This window comes from Trichophyton benhamiae, assembly GCF_000151125.1.
Source record: "Trichophyton benhamiae CBS 112371 chromosome Unknown Abenha-F-W-01a06.fp72, whole genome shotgun sequence".
In the NCBI taxonomy this organism is placed as follows: Eukaryota; Fungi; Ascomycota; class Eurotiomycetes; order Onygenales; family Arthrodermataceae; genus Trichophyton; species Trichophyton benhamiae.
This window is the reverse complement of record NW_003315105.1, coordinates 86,326-108,370: the sequence shown is the minus strand read 5'-3', so window position 1 is coordinate 108,370 and position 22,045 is coordinate 86,326. Positions and strand designations below refer to the sequence as shown.

The window sequence follows — 22,045 nt, the reverse complement described above, 5'->3', positions numbered from 1 at the left end:
TTTTACCCTCCCTCCATTGTCCGTCGACCTCTAATAGACGAGAATTAATAATACAATGTTTGTATACAAAAAGGAGGGGAAGAGAGAGAAAGAGAGAGGGCTGAGAGAGGTGTAAATAGCACTACCAGCACTAGCTCGTTGAGCGAGCCCGAAACCCGTCAGTTGCATCATTCCACCCTCGCATCCAGGCGCCTAGCCCATCTATCAGGCCATCTCTCTGCTCTTGGAGCTTGTCCAGCTGCTCAAAGTACTTTGAGCTCTTTCCTCGTGGTTTAGCTGGCCTTTTTAACACTGGACCTGGATGGCTGTCGCTATCATTTTGGCTCTTCCAATTACTTAACCAGGAGTCGAGTCCAGAGACAGTGCCACGCATACACTCCAGCTCGATGGTGGCGTTGAACGCCTCCTCCTGGCTGAAATTATCGTCAGCTTGAAATTTAGGAGGAAGGAGACGGGAAGATAATAATAAGGGCGGACAAGAGAGCATTGACTTGGACATACAGCGACTTCACTTCATCTTCTAGCTCTGAGACCCGGGCTGAGAACTCCTTGCACCTGATCTGGTACTGTTCGTGAATTTGGCGCTGTTCGACTCTCCGCTGTCGAAAGTTCTCATTCGCTTTTGTCAGACGGTCCAGCACTAACAAAAGTTCACGGTCATATTGAAGAGCTTCTTCCCTCCTGTCCTCCGGATGCGTGGCTTCGTGATGGTCTTCAGCAATGTCTCCTCGTGGATCCACCCTATCCGAGAATTCATATTGCGTGTCATCATACTTCCGTGTGGGCGCAGTCAACACCTTCTCCAGCGCCGAGCAAGAGTCGCGAAAGACAGTGGCATCGCCTAGCGAAAGCACTGTCTTGGAAGGGAGCCGCGAGCTAAGATCTAGGAGGAGTCGCAGCTGCTCTCGTATCTCATCAACATTCAACTCCGACCCCTGTTCGATACACCCTGGTCCCTCCTCTACGCTGCCAGCCTTCGACAACATTAAGATTGGCAAAAAGAGAAGGAGATTGAGAAAAGAGAGAATAAAAGAGTTGGCTTTAGATTATCCCCCCGTCTTGCATATGTAATTTTTTTTTTCTTCTTTGCTTTATGCCTTTCTTGTTGATCTGTTCACTTCACGGCCTGGTGAGAGTTTGACTTTCAACCGTTTTTCTGTCGTGTAAAACCCAACGACCAATGAGATATAATCCAATAATATGTTTCTTATATGCATCCAGCAACGAAAAGCTCCAAGATCGGACGATTCCACCCTGTAGTTAAGCTCTGTACGAGGCAGGTTTCTCGCTCGGTGAGTGGCCGCCGCCGGGATGTATTTATAGCTCTGGGCTCCCTGCGAGGGCTGGTCCCGCTAGTCAGCTAAGTTAGTTAGTCAGTGACCCGCGAGCCCATAGTTTGGTTAGTCGCAGTTAGAATCGCCGGGCAGGGCTCATAATTTGGTCTTCTCAGGGTTCGCTGCTCTTCCCCCTCCAGCCCGCGACTCGCTCTCCTCTGCTGTAGAACATCCTGCGTTGGAGTCGCCTGAAGCCGCCAGAGACGCCGAAGGATAGATACTGGGAGAAGAACCATCTCGCTGCGCTTTTTCGCAATGGCTCCACGGGTATGTGTACCTATATTTATGCCCTCCAAGCCCCACGGGATATTTAGTGACGCTATGGCTTGAAATAGCTGGGGTGACTGTGTATCTACCAGGCAGTGGAACAGACGATTAATCAGGACTCATAGGTTATTGCTCAACCGTCTCTCGACGCCGTGAAGGATGTCCTCGCGCAATCAAGGGGGTCCCCGAACCCGCCGAACATGGTCCCGGTAACGGCGTCGATACCGGCAGACCTGATGACTCCCACCGTCGCATACCTTAAAATCTCAGCAGAGTGAGTTTGGCCGGGCAGTTTGTGGCCTTTGGCTGTACAATTGAGAGCTAACAGGGTCATGCTTCAAGCTCGAAACGGTCGTTCCTTTACGAGAGTGCGGCGACGACGGAGACGATTGGCAGGTACAGCTTCGTTGGAGCGGGTACGTACTGAAATATTTCTACTGTGGTTGAATATAGGGCTAACGCATGATGATGTCTAGATCCCAAGGATGTGCTTGTGTCTGGACCTGGACATGGGCCGGAATGTGACCCTTTGCCGCTTCTCGAGAAGGAGATCTCGCAGTGCCGTGTTGCGACTGTCCCTGGACTGAAGCTGCCACCACTTACTGGAGGGGCAATTGGATACGTTGGATACGACTGCGTTAGATATTTCGAGCCTAAGACTGCTCGCCCCATGAAGGATATACTATGCATACCTGAGTCGCTATTCATGTTGTTCGACACCATCGTTGCATTCGACCACTTCTTCCAGGTTATCAAGGTGATAACGTATCTCCGGGTACCAGATGGAGATGCTGACATAGAAAAACTCTACCGGGAAGCCGAGTTGGTACTCCAGAAGATGATTCAAAAGCTTCTAGATCCCAAGGTGCCGATGCCTCCACAGCCTCCTATCAAGCCTGACCAGGTATATACATCGAACATTGGCCAGACAGGATATGAAGGCCATGTTCACCGGCTAAAGGAGCACATCGGGAAAGGCGACATTTTCCAGACTGTGCCATCCCAACGGCTTGCACGGCCTACCACTCTCCATCCATTTAACCTGTTCAGACACCTGAGATCCGTGAACCCTTCCCCTTACCTATTTTACATCGACTGCGCCGACTTCCAGATCGTTGGTGCCAGTCCTGAGCTCTTGGTCAAGAAGGAAGCAGACAGAATCATCACCCACCCCATTGCCGGTACTGTTCCAAGAGGCAAAACCCCCGAGGAGGACGAGAAGCTTGCCGAAGAGCTCCGCAACAGTCTAAAGGACCGTGCCGAACACGTCATGCTAGTTGACCTGGCCAGAAACGACGTCAACCGCGTCTGTGACCCAGCAACCACCCAGGTCGACCGGCTGATGGTTGTTGAGAAGTTCTCTCATGTCCAGCATTTGGTCTCCCAAGTCTCTGGTGTCCTGCGGCCAGAGAAGACAAGGTTCGATGCATTCCGATCTATTTTCCCTGCCGGGACGGTCAGTGGTGCACCCAAGGTACGGGCCATGCAATTGATTGCTGAGCTGGAAGGTGAGAAGCGTGGTGTCTATGCTGGCGCTGTTGGGTACTTTGGATATAACTGCAGCAGCTTGGATGGAAAGGAGATCATCGACGGCGCCATGGACACCTGCATTGCGTTGCGGACGATGGTGCTTAAAGACAACGTTGCCTACCTCCAGGCCGGCGGTGGCATTGTCTTTGACTCTGATCCGTACGATGAGTATGTTGAGACCCTGAACAAGCTGGGCGCAAACATCCAGTGTATAAAGGGGGCCGAGGAGCTGTACCTCGCCCTGGAGAAGGAATCTGCCGGTAACTAGTAAACTAGATCTCACATATACACTTCTCTATCTACTTCTCTTCATCATCCGTCTTCTTCCATCTTCTTCTTCTCTATCTACTTCATCATTCATCTTCTCCATCTACTATGCTGATATCCTATTGATCCCTACTCCGTATCTATATATCTCTCTATCGGCGCTGTGGCTGGGCAACTTAGTCATCACCCCCACTTCACTTACTCAGCCACTTTTCTTCTGCGTCCGCGACGTCAACACTCAAAACTTCAACATTCACCGAAGTCGAGATTTCCCCCCCGGCATCTTCATAAACGAATATCTTCTTGTCTTCCTCTTCCGCTTCTTCTTCTCTCCTTCATATAGCGTTTGCTCTGCTGAATCCGCCGAAAAGACATCTTCTCCTGCGTCCTTGTTGTCCGTCACCCAGCGGGTTCTGGCTTGGCACGTTCGCTCCAGCGGCCCGACTACGTAAGTTCAGTTCAACTCTTATTATTTTTATTATCTGCTCCACGACCATCTACGCGAGCGGACATAATGCCCTGCACTGGCAGATAAACGATTGTCTTTGTTCCTGTGCCGTGTGCATGGAAATGATATCACTGCTTTGACACTTCCTTGCGAAACAAAAGAGCCTGCACTGGACCGGTTTACTAAAGGCGCAAACTTCTCCGTTCAACTAGTTAGTTACCGTCTCCTTGCGCATCTCACGAGCGCACCGCCCGCACCGCGAAATACTCCCGCTCTCTTCTCTCTAGAGACACCATCACGTTCAAAAAGGTCTCCAAATACACGGTAGCACCGTTACCCTCAGTCCTGGCATACTCCCCATTGTCACAGCGGCCGGTTCCCGAGTAGAACCGGACAGTTCGACGTCAGTATGTCGAAGGTTGTGAGGAGTGTGAAGAATGTCACCAAGGGCTATTCGGCGGTACAGGTGAAAGTCCGGAATGGTATGAATTCTTTCTACCCGTCTGGCTGATGTCCGGTGTCCACGGGGCTGACAATTATTATATAGCCACGAGCAACGATCCTTGGGGCCCAACGGGCACAGAGATGGCCGAAATTGCCGCTCTGACATTCAACAGGTATGACGATTATTGTCAGGAGATTGTACCATGCTAGACAACATGGTGACTAACTCAATTCCATGGATAGCCCGAACGAATTCTATGAAATCGTGGAGATGCTCGATAAGCGGTTAAACGATAAGGGAAAGAACTGGCGCCATGTGTTGAAGTCTCTCAAGGTCGTTGATTACTGCCTTCACGAAGGTTCCGAACAGGTAGTGACTTGGGCGACGAAGAACCTCTACATCATCAAGACTCTCCGTGAGTTTCAGTATATCGACGAGGACGGGCGTGATGTTGGCCAGAATGGTATGTTTATACGCATATCCAGCACATGTACGGCTGCTAACAAACGTACTAGTTCGTGTGGCTGCGAAGGAGCTCACTTCTCTACTTCTTGACGAAGACCGATTGAGGAGCGAGCGATCCGATAGAAAGCTGTGGAAATCACGATTCGCCGGAATGGACGACGGCATGCGAGGCATCGAGGGAGGTGATATGTCTCACCGCCAGCGCCGACGAGAGCGTCCCCAACGCCCTGCCGATGATGAAGACGCCGAATACAGACTCGCAATAGAGGCAAGCAAGTACGAGGCAGAAGAAGATAGGAAACGACGAGAAAAGAATGCTTCCCGGGATCTAGAAGACGACGAACTCGCCAAGGCCATCAAGCTCAGCAAGGAGGAAGAAGAACTTCGAAGACGAGAGCTCGAAGAAAGCAATGCTGCCTCTCTTTTTGATGACTCAACCCCTCAACCTGCCCAGCCACAGGCTACCGGATACAACCAGGGTTACCAGCAGCAAGGTGCCGTGGACTGGTTTGGTAACCCAGTTGACCCCCAGCAGCCCATGACTACAGGCTTCCTAAACAACCAATATGCACAACCTACTGGGTTCCAGCCCCAGCAGACTGGCTTTAACAATAGCTTTCCCAATGGATTTCAGCAACAACCAACAGGATTTGATCAGCAGTTCCTACAGCCTCAATCCACGTTACAACCGCAACAAACCGCCTTTACCAGTAACCCGTACGGAAATGATTTGTTTGGCCAGCAACAGCAACCACAGATGCAACCGCAACAACAGGATGGCTTCCTTCAACCTGGCTCCCATAATCCATGGGCTATGAACCAGCAAAAGCCAGCTGAAGCTTTGAAGCCAGCTCCGACTGGCTCCAATAACCCATTCGCATCGTCTTTCACACGCGCCCAAGCCCAGCAATCTCAAATCCAGAAAACCGGACCGCCATCTCTTAATGCTCTTGCAGAACAGAAAACCGCAACGCAGTTCAATAACCCTATCATGAACTACCAGGCACCGCAGCAACAGCAGCAGCAACAACAACAGCTCCAGCCCATGAACAACCAGCAACAAATCAATCAAAACCCACAACACGCCCGTCTTAACGCTCTCCTTGCCACGGGCGACGGCCAGGATACATTTGGCAATGTCGGTGATCTACGTATCCCAGCTCAGCATACCGCACCGGGTGTATTTGTAAACTCTGCTGGTTCTGGGCTTAACCAGATCCAAGCTTCAAGGACTGGTAACAACCCGTTCCTAACCCAAAACTTCACCGGTGCGCCCCAACAACAGAGCAACGCCGGCTTCGGCTCTCAGCAGGGCTTTGCACGCCCTAATCAACAGGGCAGCAACAATCTCATTGATCTATGATTCCCCCTTGTCCATTGATGGATGCAGCTATCAAATTTCTTTTGTTTTTTACCCCTTCGTTATTTTTTTATTTCTCCCACCCTTCATTATTGTGGTGGTCTTACGTCTGCCTCGTCTGACTCTGGGGCGATCGGATCAGCGGAGCTTCGAAGTTGATTTCGGCGATATGATGACATTGGAAGATCATTATTAATCCTCACCTCGACTCTTATAGACAGGTCCACCGCGATGACCCTCCTTCTTCTCTCTTTTCTTCCTCACCCTTCAATATGCTGGCGGGTGATGCAATGACTTTTTGATTGCTTTTTGATTCCATTTTTCCCATCCCACCCGCTACGTTCCCATCCGTTGCCCATAACGCTCTTCCACTCATGTGATATCATGTCCACCGATATGAACCTTTTCCCCTGTTCCTTAAATTGACCCCTTCCTCCCTACGCCCTCCCTGTTATCATTTTCTATACTATATATCCGTGCATACGTCTACCTATAATTCTATCTTCATTTTCCTCGTGCTGGGTTCTCTATTCTACGGGTGATTTATTGGTGTCAAAAGTCTCCTTACTATTTTTCTGCTCTTCCTCTTCTAAGAAACATTCAGATCTATTCCCCCGTTTCCGTCGTTCTTTGCCCTCCTGGTATGTATACGCGTAGGCAAACAAATCCCTCCCGTATTTGACACTATTGTATAATCTTGGAATGCATTCTTCTCAGATCAGTTGTCCTGGAGGCATTTAAGCCCTGGTAACCCCCATTTCATCATCCAGTCAGATGCCAGTAACGACTTTGCTGAAGCCCGTTTTCTCAGGCTCAAAAACAAGCATTGATCGAAACATAGCCAGGACAGCTGCTTTTTTCTTTTCACTGAATGCTTCAACTCCCTCCTCCCTTCGTACAGCTTGTAGCGAATTTCAACCAGGCTGAAAAGTGAACCCGCCATGGGTGAATTTAACACGGCTAACCAACCTAGTTGGATAAGCTTAAATGATAACCAACCTCCACAAGAATGGACAACCTCTCAGTTCTCTGCAGTAGTTGGTGACACGTACCTGTGCTCCATGCTGAATCCAAGCTCCATAGGTTTACCCGAAGTAAGGAGGCGAAGGAGTCCATGCTTCTCTAAGTCCTGGCAGAATTCCCGCTTCTTCAACAAAGACTCTCCAGGCCGGTCTTGATTTACGTTGTGACAGTCGTCCAAGGTAGAGGCTACTTCGTGATTGGGTGGTTCACTGGCAGGTATCATTCAGCAAGATCTCAGTCTGGGTAGCTAACTCTGCAAGCGTGCGATATCGGTTATGCCAGCATTTATTGATGATATCGTCAATTAACGGATCACCGTTGAGCTTTGGAAATTTCATATCCTGGAGTAATTCCATGACCTTGGGTCCATGTTCATAAGGGTCATCGACAAGACGCTGATCGTCGTAAGCCTCAAAGCCGTAATTAAGTAGAACAATGAACCAAGGGCAAACTGCTCCGTTCTAGGACGTAGGGAACCCGCAGTTCCAGGTACTCCTTGGTCTGTCTCCTCACTATTTAGTAGTCTTCCATACGGACAGAGGCAAGTATCAAAACCCGATCCAAATTCGCTTGTGCAATCAAAATCTGAAATTTTCAGTCGGTTACGATCAAGCAGGATGTTTTCAGGTCTCAGGTCACCATGGGCGAGGTTAAGGGACTCGAGAAAAGCAACACCCCAGGCAAGGTCGTTCATCCCTGAGAGTATATATGTAAGTCGGTTTTTTATTATAGGCAATTGGAAACTGCCTACTAACACAACTTTCGTAGTGGCAAGGGCTCCAGATATTTTACTTTGGTTACTACTCGAGTTTCGTTGTCCCGAATTAGACTGAATTGCTTTCTATAAGCAAGGGATATATCTAGCAGTGTTCCGTCAGCAAGTATATTATTACTAGAGCACCAGTAAGGCCCAAACCTCTCATATACTCAAGGAAAATCCCATCTGTTGTGTAGAGGAAGCACTCTACTATCGAGGGGCAGCCTGGATGCTGGGATAGGATCTCGTAGATCTCGAGTTCTTTGCTGAATCTCTCTCTCTCTTCCTCGCCGGGCTTCGGAACCTTGACCACGATAAGAGGATGAACTTCATAGACGAAGGAGATGCCTCCTCCCCAGACCCAGTGTATACCGGGGAATTGGCGCTGAATCTCTATGACGGCGTCAGGCCTTACAGCTGGGAGTCCAAGAGTTCTCCCAGAGCATCCAAAGTAGTTATGTTAGCTCACTAATAGTGTGCACGTTAACCTGAAGACCCCGTCTGGCTGGCAAGGAGTGAGTTTCACTACATTTATATCTTTAAATCATTCCCCCTGGATTCCCCTGGATCACTTCGTTGCTTCATGCTCAACTGCTTGTCTAGAACTTCGAAGTGTAACGCCAACACCCTTTATGCTCGCTCTCCGTGCGGTGTGCCAGACAAAAACAGCGAAGAATAGTAGATTTTCATTCAATGCGGTCGGTCTGCTTGACAGCGGTATCTACAGAGCACAGGGTCGTCATTCGCCAATACTAGCATTAACGCGCGCGATCAATCTTGGTGTCTTCGTTTTTGCTATGGAGAAGCGCGTTGATTGGCAACTCCGTCGTTACTTTGGCCCGGTCCGTCTCTGCCCGATAGTTAGGTGGCTTCCGCGACATCCAAACTAAACTAAGGCTTTCTACCCCGTCCTTGCATTAACACAACTAATTAACAGCCCCCAAATCACCATTTTTTTTCAACCAGAGGTGCATAAGTATGCGCATCTCCCTTGCTTGCGGGGGCATATTCTCACCCAATGGGGCCTCTGTTCAGGCTGGAGAAGTGGGCAGTGTGAAACAGTCACCATCCTGTCAAAGTCGAAGCTACGCGCCGGTCGTGTTTGGATAACTATATGGTCAAACATCCGCCCACCACGCTCTCTAGACCGAAGACGTCTACAATAACTATCTGTGCCATATGACTTTCCCAGTCTCCCTGGAACCATCTCGCAAACGGCAGGAGTCAGACTATCTCGGTCCACCACAGCCTCCATCGAAAAGGCTGAAACTCAGGCAGCCCGCTTCAGCATATTGGGATAGCCTGTCGAAGATTTGGTTAACGAGGGACGCTCTCGAAGAGTTGGATCGACGAAATAGGGCTTCCCACAACGTACCAGAGTCGCCATATTTCCGCCACCGGCCGCGCACTCGACAGTTGCAGGCGGGACTTAAGCGTCGTCACCAGACACTTGCCCCAGACCCCCTAATCAGCTGCAAGCCCGAGAGTCTGAGCAAGATCAAAAGGCTCTCGAGACAGGGCGGACCTGACCTATCTGACCTCAGGAATGTATGTAGTTCTTTGTGACATGATGCTGGTGCCTATACTGACACATTATCTCAGTTTCCAGACCCTTATACCCCTTGCTATCAATCAATGAGCACAAACAGCTCGAGGAGCCGGAAAAGACGTGCGGGGACTCCTCCAGATAGCAGCAATAATAAGACTACAAAGACAACAAGCACTACCGTCTATAATCGGAACTTTGAGCAGAAGTTGATTGATCACGGTGTTTACCCACCTGGATATAAATACCCTGATGGCCGGAAACCGGCAAAGCCGAGTAACTGGCAGGAGCTCAATGACCGGCTGGCGCAGCCCCGAGCTTCACTCTCGCCGTCAAAGTTTTCGGAGGAACAATTTGAAGAATTTGTAGAGGCAGATGTGAATGCGTCCAAGGAGAAATCTATTGTACGCTTGGCTATCCCGATTATCGAAGGCCGCGTTGATGATACTAGGTGCATGGGGGGCGACTACCCATTTGGCAACCTTGCTACTCTAACAGACGGAACACTTGCAAACGCAAAACCAGATCACTTCTTTGGCGCCCGGCCTGAGCAGCTCAACCATAAAATCCGCGATGAGCTTAGCGAGTTCGTTATCCCGTCGACCCAGAGCTCCCTTCCGATAGCTCCAAACTTCTTTCTTGAAACTAAGGGCCCCGATGGATCCCTTGCTGTTGCTACTCGGCAAGCCTGTTACCATGGCGCGCTAGGTGCCCGAGGAATGCACAAGCTTCAGTCGTATAAGCAAGATGAACTATCTAGGGACAATAATGCCTATACAATAACGTCAATCTACCATGGAGGTCAACTCAAGCTCTACACAACACACCCCACTGCTCCCCGAGAAAGCGATGGGCGTCCTGAATACATTATGACTTCACTAAGATCATTTGCCATGGCGGATAGCCTGGATACTTTTCGGGGTGGTGCAACTGCATATCGAAATGCACGGGATTGGGCGAAAGAACAGAGGGATGAGTTTATTAAATCTGCAAACGAGAGACACACGCAAGCTCCCTCTGAACCTCTCTCATCTGAACGTGAACCAACTTCTGAACCCACTGTCGTCTTGGAGGACTCTGATACACTAGCTACATCTGATGAGGCTGGACTTCACGATGCTGGACTTCACGATGCTGAGTGGAGCTTTGCACATCCCAATGACAATGTTGAGGATGCTTCGAGACATACAAGAGCCGAGCCAACCAATAACTAGTCCTAGCCGCAAGTCTCTCCAAGATTAAGTTATCTGCCATTTGTGTGTATCCTTATAGTATGTAGAAGTGATTATTTTATTTTTCTCTTACCATCCATGAACCGCCGAGCTTAGGGTCTACAAGTTAAGCTTGGCTCTTTGGCAAAGTACAAACAGTCAATACATATAGATGATGTACTCCGTATAGGTCACCCCCTTTCTATCCGTTCAACGGCTGCCCGGCCTACCCTAGGGAAGCTACTATGTTGGTTTCCATGGTTGGTCGACCACTGCAGCCTCTGATTGGCTGAATCTTCCCTTTTCCGCCTACTTGATTGGTCGGTTGTTCCTGGACAGCATAACACTCTGTACCTGAGCCAAACATTATTATAAAGTAACATATATAAATACTATATAAAAGCGGGAACTTCCCTTCCGCTCGACAGGAACACCCTATAATTTGACTATCATAAGCCCGTGGACCCGATATAAATGTAAATGTAAATACTTAAATAATAATAATAATAATAAGGACAGGGGGCGTGCTTACGTAACCTGTCACCCTCGGCGCTGGCCTTCTGTGGGCCTTTTTCTTTTAGTGTTTTTAGTGTTTTTAGTGCTTGCGTTGGTGCCTGCGAGCGAGCGAGCGCCTGCGCTGCGTGGACGACGTTGGGTTGTTGTTAGTTAGCTAGAAGCGGAAAAATCACACATCCACAACTCTCTCGTCCTTTTCCTCTCCTGCATCTCCAATAATACCGACCACACCTCACTCCGGGACATACCAGCATCCATGAGTTAACGGGCCTTTTTTGTTTACCTGCTGGAGTCCTTCCCTATTTCTTTCTATTCGTCGAGCTGCTAGGCCGGAACCTCGATCCTTGTTTATCCGTCCGTAGGTTGTTTGTTTATCTGCGGCACCCGCACCGTCGGGCATTGACAACCGCGCACCACCAGCTTCATCCCACCCAAGCAGACAGAGAGTCGCATTTGTTACATTTCGACAGGTACTGCGGTTGCTGATTTTGAATATCTTATTACTGGTGGTGTTCCCTGCAGTGTCTCTGACTTTTTTTTTTTTTTTTTTGTTTTTTTTTTGTATAATCACCGGGGATACCTCCTGTTAGTGTTGTTGCTTTACTGACAGATAAAAAGCTTTATAGGCCATCCTTATACACATAGACACTTCCACAGAGCGAAACCATGGCCGACGAAGAAGACTACTCTTCTCTCCCTCTCCCCGAGAGATTTGCGCACAAGGTGGGCTTCGACCTGGCACCCCCTGCACTGCTGAGCAAACAATTAACATTTGAACGAACTCTGCATTAGGTCTGGAAAGTACGGAAAGAGGGCTACGAAGCGGCCAAGAAACAATTTGAAATATCTCCAGATGAAGACGCTCCCGTATTTCGACCGTTCCTACAAGATCCGACCATTTGGAAGGGCGTCGTCGCAGACACAAACGTTGCCGCCCAGCAGGAGGGTCTTGCTGCATACTGCTCCTTTCTGCAATATTCAGGGGCCCAGGCCTGTAATAGGTGAGTTACTGACACTGTACATCCAGAGCAAAGAACTAACAGATTTCTCTTACTGTTTCCAGAACACGCTCTGTTACTGCCGCACCCATAATCGAGAAGGGCCTTCCCCAAACCCGCCCCGCAGCAAAAGCGAGTGCGCTCGAAGCACTGTTGCTATTTATTGAACTCGATAAACCTGAGCCAGTTATTGAAGAGCTTGTCGCTGCCCTCTCACATAAGACCCCCAAGGTCGTGGCCGCCGCTCTATCAGCCCTTACCTCTATATATCACAACTATGGAATCAAGATAGTGGAAACAAAGCCGGTTCTTAAAGCTCTGGCGAAAGTCTTCAGCCATGCAGACAAGAACGTGAGAGCAGAAGCCCAAAATTTGACGGTAGAGCTTTACAGATGGCTCAAGGAAGCCCTCAAAGCTACCTTTTGGAACGACTTGAAGCCGGTACAGCAACAGGACCTGGAGAAACAATTCGAAAAAGTGAAACAAGATCCCCCGCCAAAACAGGAACGGTTTACCCGCACACAACAAGCGGCCATGGCTGAGGCCAGTGCAAATCCTGGCGCTGAAGATGGCATGGGCGAGGCTGAAGGTGACAACCTGGAAGATGACGGTGAAGTCGATGTCTTTGATCTAGTTGAAGCGGTAGACATAATTGCAGCCGCGCCAAAGGACCTTCACCAGAATCTAGCCTCATCCAAATGGAAGGACAGGAAGGAGGCACTGGATGACTTATACAAGGTCGTTAACGTCCCCAAGATCAAAGAGGGCAATTTTGATGAACTATGCGGTGACCTTGGCAAATGCATGAAAGATGCGAACGTCCTGGTAGTGACAGTTGCAGCGAATTGTATCTGCGCGATTGCAACTGGGCTTCGGAAAGGATTTGCCAAATACCGCTCCGTTGTGATGCCGCCAATGATGGAACGACTAAAAGAGAAGAAGGCTACGGTATCAACTGCATTAGGCCAGGGTTTGGATGCCGTGTTTCTATCAACAAGCTTGACCGACTGCCTGGAAGATATCCTTGGGTTCCTAAAGCATAAGAATCCTCAAGTGAAGCAGGAAACCTTCAAGTTCCTAGTCCGCTGTCTACGAACTACCAGAGATGTACCTTCAAAGGGGGAGGTAAAATCAATAGCTGAAGCTGGAACAAAACTTCTCACAGACTCGAGTGAAGTCACTAGATCAGGAGGCGCGGAAATCCTGGGAACTCTCATGAAGATTATGGGTGAACGTGCAATGAATGTATATCTGGACGGGCTAGATGACATTCGAAAGACCAAGATCAGGGAGTTCTTTGAAACGGCAGAGGTTAAAGCGAAGGACAGACCAAAACCCATAATCGGTCCACCAAAGACTACCGCTACACCAGCAAAGAAACCAATGGGTAAGAAGCCGTTGGGCGTTAAGAAGCCTGCTCCAGCTTCTGCTGCCGCCGCTGCCCCCGCCGCCGCTCCAAGCGAACCTCCAGCGTCGCCAGCACCTGCAAAGAAGGCCGCCCCCAAGATAGGAGCTCCTCGTGGCCTTGCCACTCCTGGCTCTGGACTGAAACTGAAATCCAAACTGGCTGGACCAGGCGGTGCTGCTTCTCCGCAACGCCGCGTCGTTTCGCCCCCCATGGAGGATCCAGCAGCACTTCCTCCTCCTCCTCCCAAGTTTGGAATTGGCGGTGGTGGTAGGGGACTAGCTAGTCGACCAATAGGTAAACCAAGTGCACCTGTGCAGGAGCAACCAATTGCTCAGATCGCCACCGGCTTATCTGCTATTGAAAGAGCCGAGCTGGAGGAGCTTCGGGCGGAAAACGCGAGGCTATCTAAAATGACCGAAGAGCTACGAGCAGAGCGGTCAAGATTATCATCTGAAGTCCATGAACTTCAAAACCAAAACGCTCAGCTGATAGAAGACCATACCCGAGATGTGCTAAGCATCAAGGCTAAGGAGACTCAACTAGTTCGAGCACGAGGAGATGCGGAAACTGCAGAACAAAGTGTTCAAAAGCAGCAGCGAGAGATCGAGAGGCTGAAACGGGAGCTCTCGCGGGCTATGAGGGCCGGAGCAACCAGTCCTCCAATGACACTACCTGATATGAGCCTCAACATGGGTATCAGTGATAACGGAGGCATCTACCAAGATGATATGCATCGCATTAACGGAACACCCTCTCGTGCTAGCCTTCATATGGGATCTCGATTCGAAAGCGCGCGGCCAAGAAGCTTCGTTTCATCAAGTCCAAGCGAGGAAAAGGAAAACACAGGCATGGTTTCTCCTGCTCTGAGCACCGGATTCTCAGGCCGCAGAAAGTTTAGCCCTCCCGCTGGATCTGCATACTCTTCTGGCAGGGGTAGCCCGGCAAGAACTTCGAGGACCCCGACAGGTGATGCGCCTGTGTCAATCGAACCGTCAGAAAACTGGAAGAGAGCTGCTGAAGTAACAAGCCAATTGAAAGCTAGAATAGAGCAGATGAAGGTAAGCTTAATTACTATACTAAACATAGTCTTCATTCTATCCATACAGCAACTAACTCAAAATTTTAGGCAAGACAAGGCTTGTCAAGGCCTCCTACTTCGCATTAACATTAGTCTACCTGCCAATTTGGCTCCGATATAGACTCTCACTCTTCCCTAAAACGCTCCGTTCTCCAGTTTGTTTTACGAAATACCCATTCAGTTTGATCGTTATTTAATTCCTCGATATATTCTCTGCATGGTCTTCTTTTCACACTTTCTTTTCTTGATTCTCAATGCGTATATGATGAGGGTATAGGCAAAAACAGTGGGGAAACAAACGGGCCATGGGTTGATTGTTATCATTAATATTCTCTCCTTTTTTTCTATCACTTCCATCCCTCTTTATGTTTTTTATCTACGGCTTCAACACTTGTAGTTCCTTGAAAGGCAGCATAGGCTAGCCGGTGGCAACTTGATAAGAGGCCAGGTTTGCATTTTACTCACCCAGGAGATAGAATGTGAGGCATCCATGTGGACACTAGGATTTAGAGCATTGTACACCATATTTATTGCATCAGTAGAAACAGGGTTACGATTACTACGACTAGCTTATACGCATGCATACACTTGTCTTCATAAAACCGTTCACCTCATTTCATTAACATGGGTATATGTAAGATGCAAAAAAAATGTAATATAAAAACAGGAGGTAGGTAGGTAAGTCTCGGTAACAGAGTCAAGCCATTGGAGGGCGAGAAATGCGTCTCATTTCTAAAACTAGGGAGAGGCAACAAGAGCTTTCTTGTGTTCCCCGGGAGGATCAAATCCACTCGCTTCCGCAAGAAAAGAAAAAAAAAAAGAACTTTTTGAATGCCATTCCCGTACCCATGAACTCCATGACCTGACTCAGCGTGACATGATGAAGAAGCTAAGGGTCGTTAGATAGCTTAGATCTTGATGGCGTTCTCAATGGCCTTGCGCTTCTTCTCCATGGCAGCCTGGGCCTTAGCACCCATGATACCACCACCCCAGTGGCGCTTGGCCTCCTCGTACTTGTCGCTGTATCCCTCCTTGATGGCAGAGACGAGCTTAGCAAACTCAGCCTTGTCCTCACCACGAACTTCAGTGATGGCCAAGACGGCGGCAGTCTAGAGGAGAAGTTGTTAGTAGCTATTGATAGGCAATGGCACATTCATCTTCGGCATAGGCTTACCTTCTTGTGGACAACGGTTCCAAGACGAGCCTTGCCCTTAATGATGGCGTATGGGACACCCATCTTGCGGCAGAGAGCAGGAAGGAAGATGACAAGCTCAATTGGGTCAACATCGTTGGGGATGAGGACCAAAGAGGCCTTCTTGTTCTCAATCAAACCAACAACGTGGTTAAGACCGTACTTGACGGCATATGGCTTCTTGCTGACATCCTCCTTCTTCTGACCGGCCTCGACAGCGGTGGCCTCCTTGTGGAGACGCTCCTTCTTCTCAGCCTTGGACTCAGGGCGGTACTTGTTCAAGAACTTGAAGGTCTGGGCAGCGGTGTTGCGGTCGAGGGTGTTCTGGAACTGGGCAATCGCTGGTGGAACCTTCAAGCGGAGGTTGAGAACCTTGCGCTGGCGCTGAAGGCGGACGTAGGCGGGCCATTTCACCATACGGCTAAGGTTGCGGGTTGGCTGGATGTCCTGACCAATGCCATAGTTGCGAGGGCGCTTCTCGATGAGAGGGTTCTAATACAACATCAATTAGTACAAACCGGCTCCTACGAAGATGAAAAATATGGATGTTTCAGGTAGAATATCAATTAGCAACTCACCTTTGGGGCCTTCTTGGAGCCAGCCTTGCCCTGTGGGAAGGGGGCGGCAGCAACTTTCTTTCCACTCTTTGGAGGCTATCATTGAGAAAAGAGGACATTAGCGAAATGCATTCACTAAGCATCGCATCTTCTTTGATCTCTAAAGAGGATAACGGTCATTGCATTGCTGCAATTCCCGTCACCTCAAGCCAAGTCAACGCCTCCTGCGCTGGCTCGTGGAGAGTCGCAGCGCGGTGTGACGGAATTAGACCTGTCGACAGGACACTCCCATCTCGAGTTGTGCTCTCAACGGGGTATACGGAGGTCGAGAAGAGGATCTGAGGATTCACGCAGGATGCTGTATTCTTACCATGTTGTCGGGTCGAGGAGTACCGGCGTCGTTGGTTGTTCTGGCGATGAAAGAAGAAGTCGAAGTGCGAGATCGAAAATCAAATTTGAAGCCGAAAAAGTTGTGTTTGTGTGGGCGAAATCAGCCGCTTTTTTGTTTTCCCGAAAGCCGACGCCAAGATTTCAAACCCTAATCATGTGACTTGCGGTTATAGAATCACGTGATATGGTTTTTTTTTGAATAGTCAAGGAAAGGCTAAGAGGAAGGGGAAAAACCACTTGGAGAACTGGAGACGATGACTACGACTTGATGAATGGGCATTTGTTGTTTTCTATTTAGCAATTAGACCTTTTTTTTACTGTTATTTACGGGTATATTCAAACTACATAATGTGCCATTGAAGTAGAACTTCTTTGCCTTGAGAGGAAAGCCATATCTAACCGTTGTAGCTAACATGGACGTGGTCCCTAGATACCCTGTTAGCAGAGAAAATGGCCAGTCATGCTGCAGTATTCAGGACTTACCAGTGGTTTTGAGTGATGGAGCCACGGTCTTCCATTTGTCTCCAGTTGGTCCACGGGGAAACCTTGTCTAGGGATGGGTTCCAGATCCTCTGCCCCCAGATAACATATTTCAAGTTCAGGATTTTGCGGTGGTTCATAACCCACTCAGCCATGACGCGGCCAAATGCATCTCTGTCGCGTTTCTTCACAATACCATGCCATGTTAGCTTACTGTATTCCTTTCCTATTATGTCACTGGGAACGGGGAAGGGAAACTTACGCCGGCCTCAGACGTGCACATCATGTCAGTTGCAAGGCCACAGCAGTGCTCGCTGTTACTTGGACATGGGCAGTCTCGGATGCAGAAAATCTCCCTGACCATTCCGGGGTGGGCTGCTACGATCTTCTTGGCGCCATCCACCGCAGTCTTCTTGCATCTGCCAACAGCTGGGATCTTTGGTGGGGGGAATTTTCCGCCACCACTCGCTTTTGGGAGGCAGCATTGGAAGCTAGAGGGGCCAGGGCAAAGTCCGGCTTGGGTGTTTCCGCTTGAGCAAGCGGAGGTGAAGCGGCAGTTGCCGCCATCACCACACGAGGTCTTAGAGCAACATTTGATGCCGATAGGAAGGCCGGGACAGGCATTGGAGATGTAACTTCCACCAGCTTTGGTGCAGCTGGAGGTTGAAATGCAAATTCCGGGTGCACCTCTAGCACCAGTGCAGGGTCCGTTCAGGGTGGCTGCCTGTACACCGCTGAGGGAGAGGATGGCATAGGAGATAAATTGAGTGAGCTTCATGGTGTTTGGTATCGTTTATCATTCACTGGATGATAATAGAAGGATGCCACTCAAGAGGAGCAAGCCAACCGAGTCTTTATATATGGTGAGACCCACCATTTTGAATAAATACCCGTCTCGGTTTCTAAAATAGAATCACCTGTCTTCTTGGAAGTTAGGAGTTAAAGCTTTTCCCGTGTGGTCAGCCTAACCCTAATAATGCCCAGATTTGAGCGCTGGCACAGCTTTGCTTCCTAGCATGTGTGAATGGTATACGAGATGAACCGGTTCGGATGGCCCCGTATCCCTTTCTTGGGTTCCTTTAGTGTAGCACTGCATATTGCCTTGGATATTCCGGTGGGGAGGTGGTCAGGCTCGAGCTTGCTGGGGAACGGGGAATGCATATGGGTATTCTTCTCCCTCTCCGCGGTTATCGCCAACTTCCCAGCGACGAAAGCGAGGGCAAGACAACACCACTGGTGAAAAAGTTATACACCCCACGTGGCATACCAGGCCCAACGGGGCATTATATCAACACTCTGCCATTAGTTAGTCAGCCATTAACTATTCCGTTCGGATGGAGCATATGGAGCCCCGAAAGTCCACCCCTACATTCGGTTAAGAGCAGCCATTGAATACCAGACTTCGGCCTCTTATGTTTACTGCAGTAGAAGCTAACGAGGAGCCACGGTGTAATGCTTTTTGCATAACCTTGCGGAATAGGACAGCACATGACAGGTGCTGACCCGTGGACCAAAATGGTGGCGTCATTCAAGCCGGGAGCTGCTTCTCAGGAAATAGCCAAGTTATTCTTGTATGAAATGTATTCAAGGAGTGATAATATACAACAACAACCATGTGGTGAATCCAAATGGCACCTATAGCTGGATAATCGTGACCTCTGAAGATCATACTTGGCAAATTGTGGGGAGCACAAGGCATCGCATAAAACCACGGTTGTGCCTCGAAGCTAAGTAGAGGGCTGAATACGAGCCTTAGGCGGGTGAGGTCATGCAAGTGTTGAGCCATGAAAGTAACTGCTAACTGGGCGGCTTGAGAGGAGGCTTTGAGTGCCCACCTACGTTAGTGCATCGATCGAGTAGTGTTGGTGAGGGTCCACGCAGAAATGGTCCAGAATGCTAAATGGAGACATTGGAGTTCGGTGCAATGGCAGCGATCATAATGGATGATAGAATATCAAGTGTCATATAGAGTATATGCCATAAGATATGCGGGATGGGGGCGGCCAGAGAGCGGCGTTAGAGCGTTGAAGTGATTTTCGAAACCTTAAAATAGCACCGTATCCAAAGCCATCGGCTCCATCACCGGAGTAATTCGTCAATCCGTCGAATGGCCGTGTTGCTCTTTTTCAGCATTCCCAAACAAAACGGCCGAAGCCCTCGGAAAACTCCTATAAAAATGGAAGTTCCACCGCCTCCCCATCCACCATAAAACGACTCCAAACGCCGCGAATGAAGCTCGGCTAAATGCTCACTGAATGTTGCAGCCATGCCATCCATATTTATCTCCAAGGAACTCCCAAGCCAGGAATTCCCGATCGTCCAATAGCGGAGCCGGCACTATCAACAACTTTTCTCTTCCCTCGTGGTCCTTCTAGCGCTCTAGCCCCTTGGACGATCCGCTCGAGGTTCGTTTCTATCACCACGCCTCCGACAATCATCTCTCCTAAAACCGCATGCATCGTTTCGTAGCCAAAAATAAGATCAAGTTCGCATACATTCTCAAAGAGGCGGTCCAGGGCTTCAACAAACACTTGGATCAAGTCTATCAGGGCAAGAGGTGACTCTGTTGATGTAGATATCAAGATAAAAGACAGTGTGGCATAGGTTCGGTATGTGATTTGGGTGGGTGCATCGGAGTGGCTACCAGCAGAGTTGTTGCTCGCGCCTTGCGAGAGCAAGGGAGGCAGCGGGAGGAAGTTGCATGCTGAAGCAGGACGCTGGGAGACAAGTGTGTATATCTGCGATATGAGTGACTGCTGGGTTTGTGTGTCCTGAAGGTCATTTTCATGTTAATTGAGGATCAAGTGGCTGCCTTCGGGCGTGTCTGCGTAATTACCAGCTGAGTATAGAACTTTGTTAGCCTTGGCTGGCCACTATTATTAAACACAAGCACTGCGTTAATCATCTTTTGCGTCGCTCCTTTATTCTCTATGTATATATCGTGTATTCTCAGTTGCGTTCGCTCTGATATCTCGAGTCTTGCCGCAGGTTTGCGATGTCCAAGCGAACTAACTCACGAGTTTGGTGTTATCGAGGGCTTATCGGCATATCTTGGCATGTTTGCTGCTGTTTGCCTTGTTTGCTCTCGTCTTAACATCGCAAACTCGCAAACTTGAGCTTCATCGATTCTTCAAAGACGTTCCAGCTACCTTCTTGAATATCACGCTCGTTATCTGATATATTGCCGTTTGCTAATCATCATAATATCTGTTCCTAGATAAGCTAGGGCTCTCGACCCATGAGCACCCCAACCCGATAATGGCTACACGCCCTGCGTTAACTCGCATTTCCAGACGTCTCGTTAAGCCTATACTCCCAGAGCTACCAAAAAGACAACCATCGAAGTCTGGTGCGCTCGACAATGGTGCCTCTTCCAGTACAGTGGAATCCTCGAAAATAGGAAAGCAACCTAGTTGGAGAACAAAACTTCAGCCGGAAGAATACTGCTCCTACAGAGACCCTACAATTCCAGTGCCTGAACAACTTGAATATGCAAGGCGGTTTTTTGCCAAATCAAAACATTCACCTGTCCACCTTTGGACAACGAACCTATTCCGTAAAATACCCGAATCGGATGTTCCCGAGGTGGTGTTTATGGGCCGGTCAAATGTGGGCAAAAGCTCGGTAATTAACATGCTGGTTGGGGAGGACATCTGCTATACCTCAGCAACGCCCGGACGGACACAAACTATGAATGCATTTGGAATCGGAGGAACGAAAGGTGGCGAAACAAAGATTAATATAATCGACTCACCTGGTTACGGCAAAGCTAGTAGACCGGAATGGGGTCATGAGCTGATGAAATATCTAAGTAAAAGACAACAGTACGTAGGCTCTCGTTCTCGCTCTGACAGTAATTGTGAGATTCTTCTAACTATTCCCAACCTTGACAGACTCAGAAGAGTATTTCTCATTATTGAGTGCAAGGCCGGTGTTAAGAATTCAGATAAGGAAGTCCTTTCCATCCTTCGAGAATTTACTGTCCCTCATCAGATTATCGTCAGTAAGGCCGATAACTTTATAACCGAAGGCAGGGCCGGAAACCAAGAGGCCCATCGTACTGCTAGTTTGAAGCAGTTTAGACAAATTATTTCTCGGATAAGAAAGGAGGTTACTCCGACTTTAGAAGAAGGGATTCCACCTCTCGGGGACATTTTGGCCTGCAGTAACAAAATTCGGATTGGAGAAGGCCATAATAAGCATCCCCTGGGTATTGATGCATTACAGTGGTCAATCCTACAGGCTGCTGGTTTTGACTATCAACCGTCCCACACATTGTATCCCCAGTAAAGTCGGACCTGGAAGTGGTTTAACAACCACCTGACTCCCTGGCTTGTCGTGTTGTCATATTATCTCTGCGACTTTTGTGCCAGAGTACTCGTCGGAGTTTTTGGGATTTACGTTCATGTTTATAAGTGTGAAGACAAGAGCAGGTGGTTTGAGGTCAATATAGAGGCTCTAAGGCAATTTGGCGTTTGTTTTGTATATCCTCGCAGCTAATTTGTACTTAAGAAACCTTTGAATACTATTTCCCGCTCAATTATAACATACAACTAGCTGGACATTAGTAAGAAGTAAGGGGTTCTTTGGGCAGCTGGAGGGCCAACACTAGGAATCAGGCATGAGGTAGACATCAACAAATAGGTGAAACGTGACATAAAGTGGTACTCATACAACCGCATTGGTGGGCTTATAGCTCAAGCAAGAAATGAATAAAACGCAAAGGGGTATGTAGATGACACGTAGAAAACAAATGAAAAGGGGAGAGAAATC

At 48.9% G+C, this 22,045-nt stretch overlaps 9 protein-coding genes across 9 annotated transcripts; 5 read left to right on the top strand and 4 right to left on the bottom strand.

Moving 5' to 3' along the window:
• Positions 1-130: 130 nt before the first annotated feature.
• On the bottom strand, positions 131-986 carry ARB_07472 (uncharacterized protein; the record flags this gene model as incomplete). Its single annotated transcript, XM_003014121.1, has 2 exons — positions 131-413; positions 502-986. 2 exons carry the CDS (start codon positions 984-986, stop codon positions 131-133), a joined length of 768 nt encoding a protein of 255 aa, XP_003014167.1.
• A 947-nt stretch (positions 987-1,933) lies between these two features.
• On the top strand, positions 1,934-3,850 carry ARB_07471 (uncharacterized protein; the record flags this gene model as incomplete). The annotated part of the gene is made up of 3 exons (XM_003014120.1): positions 1,934-1,997; positions 2,078-3,299; positions 3,400-3,850. 3 exons carry the CDS (start codon positions 1,934-1,936, stop codon positions 3,848-3,850), a joined length of 1,737 nt encoding a protein of 578 aa, XP_003014166.1.
• A 675-nt stretch (positions 3,851-4,525) lies between these two features.
• ARB_07470 (uncharacterized protein) lies at positions 4,526-6,119 on the top strand (the record flags this gene model as incomplete). Its single annotated transcript, XM_003014119.1, has 2 exons — positions 4,526-4,754; positions 4,807-6,119. 2 exons carry the CDS (start codon positions 4,526-4,528, stop codon positions 6,117-6,119), a joined length of 1,542 nt encoding a protein of 513 aa, XP_003014165.1.
• A 3,412-nt stretch (positions 6,120-9,531) lies between these two features.
• Positions 9,532-10,656, top strand: ARB_07469 (uncharacterized protein; the record flags this gene model as incomplete). Its single annotated transcript, XM_003014118.1, has 1 exon — positions 9,532-10,656. One exon carries the CDS (start codon positions 9,532-9,534, stop codon positions 10,654-10,656), a length of 1,125 nt encoding a protein of 374 aa, XP_003014164.1.
• A 1,179-nt stretch (positions 10,657-11,835) lies between these two features.
• Positions 11,836-14,792, top strand: ARB_07468 (uncharacterized protein; the record flags this gene model as incomplete). The annotated part of the gene is made up of 4 exons (XM_003014117.1): positions 11,836-11,892; positions 11,962-12,170; positions 12,233-14,633; positions 14,775-14,792. The coding sequence occupies 4 exons, from the start codon at positions 11,836-11,838 to the stop codon at positions 14,790-14,792; spliced, it is 2,685 nt and encodes an 894-aa protein (XP_003014163.1).
• Positions 14,793-15,561: 769 nt separating this feature from the next.
• ARB_07467 (uncharacterized protein) lies at positions 15,562-16,550 on the bottom strand (the record flags this gene model as incomplete). The annotated part of the gene is made up of 4 exons (XM_003014116.1): positions 15,562-15,762; positions 15,828-16,337; positions 16,424-16,498; positions 16,539-16,550. 4 exons carry the CDS (start codon positions 16,548-16,550, stop codon positions 15,562-15,564), a joined length of 798 nt encoding a protein of 265 aa, XP_003014162.1.
• Positions 16,551-17,271: 721 nt separating this feature from the next.
• On the bottom strand, positions 17,272-18,050 carry ARB_07466 (uncharacterized protein; the record flags this gene model as incomplete). The annotated part of the gene is made up of 2 exons (XM_003014115.1): positions 17,272-17,493; positions 17,535-18,050. The coding sequence occupies 2 exons, from the start codon at positions 18,048-18,050 to the stop codon at positions 17,272-17,274; spliced, it is 738 nt and encodes a 245-aa protein (XP_003014161.1).
• A 1,501-nt stretch (positions 18,051-19,551) lies between these two features.
• Positions 19,552-20,177, bottom strand: ARB_07465 (uncharacterized protein; the record flags this gene model as incomplete). The annotated part of the gene is made up of 2 exons (XM_003014114.1): positions 19,552-20,043; positions 20,109-20,177. 2 exons carry the CDS (start codon positions 20,175-20,177, stop codon positions 19,552-19,554), a joined length of 561 nt encoding a protein of 186 aa, XP_003014160.1.
• A 353-nt stretch (positions 20,178-20,530) lies between these two features.
• On the top strand, positions 20,531-21,562 carry ARB_07464 (GTP binding protein (EngB), putative; the record flags this gene model as incomplete). The annotated part of the gene is made up of 1 exon (XM_003014113.1): positions 20,531-21,562. The coding sequence occupies one exon, from the start codon at positions 20,531-20,533 to the stop codon at positions 21,560-21,562; it is 1,032 nt and encodes a 343-aa protein (XP_003014159.1).
• Between the last annotated feature and the right edge of the window lie 483 nt (positions 21,563-22,045).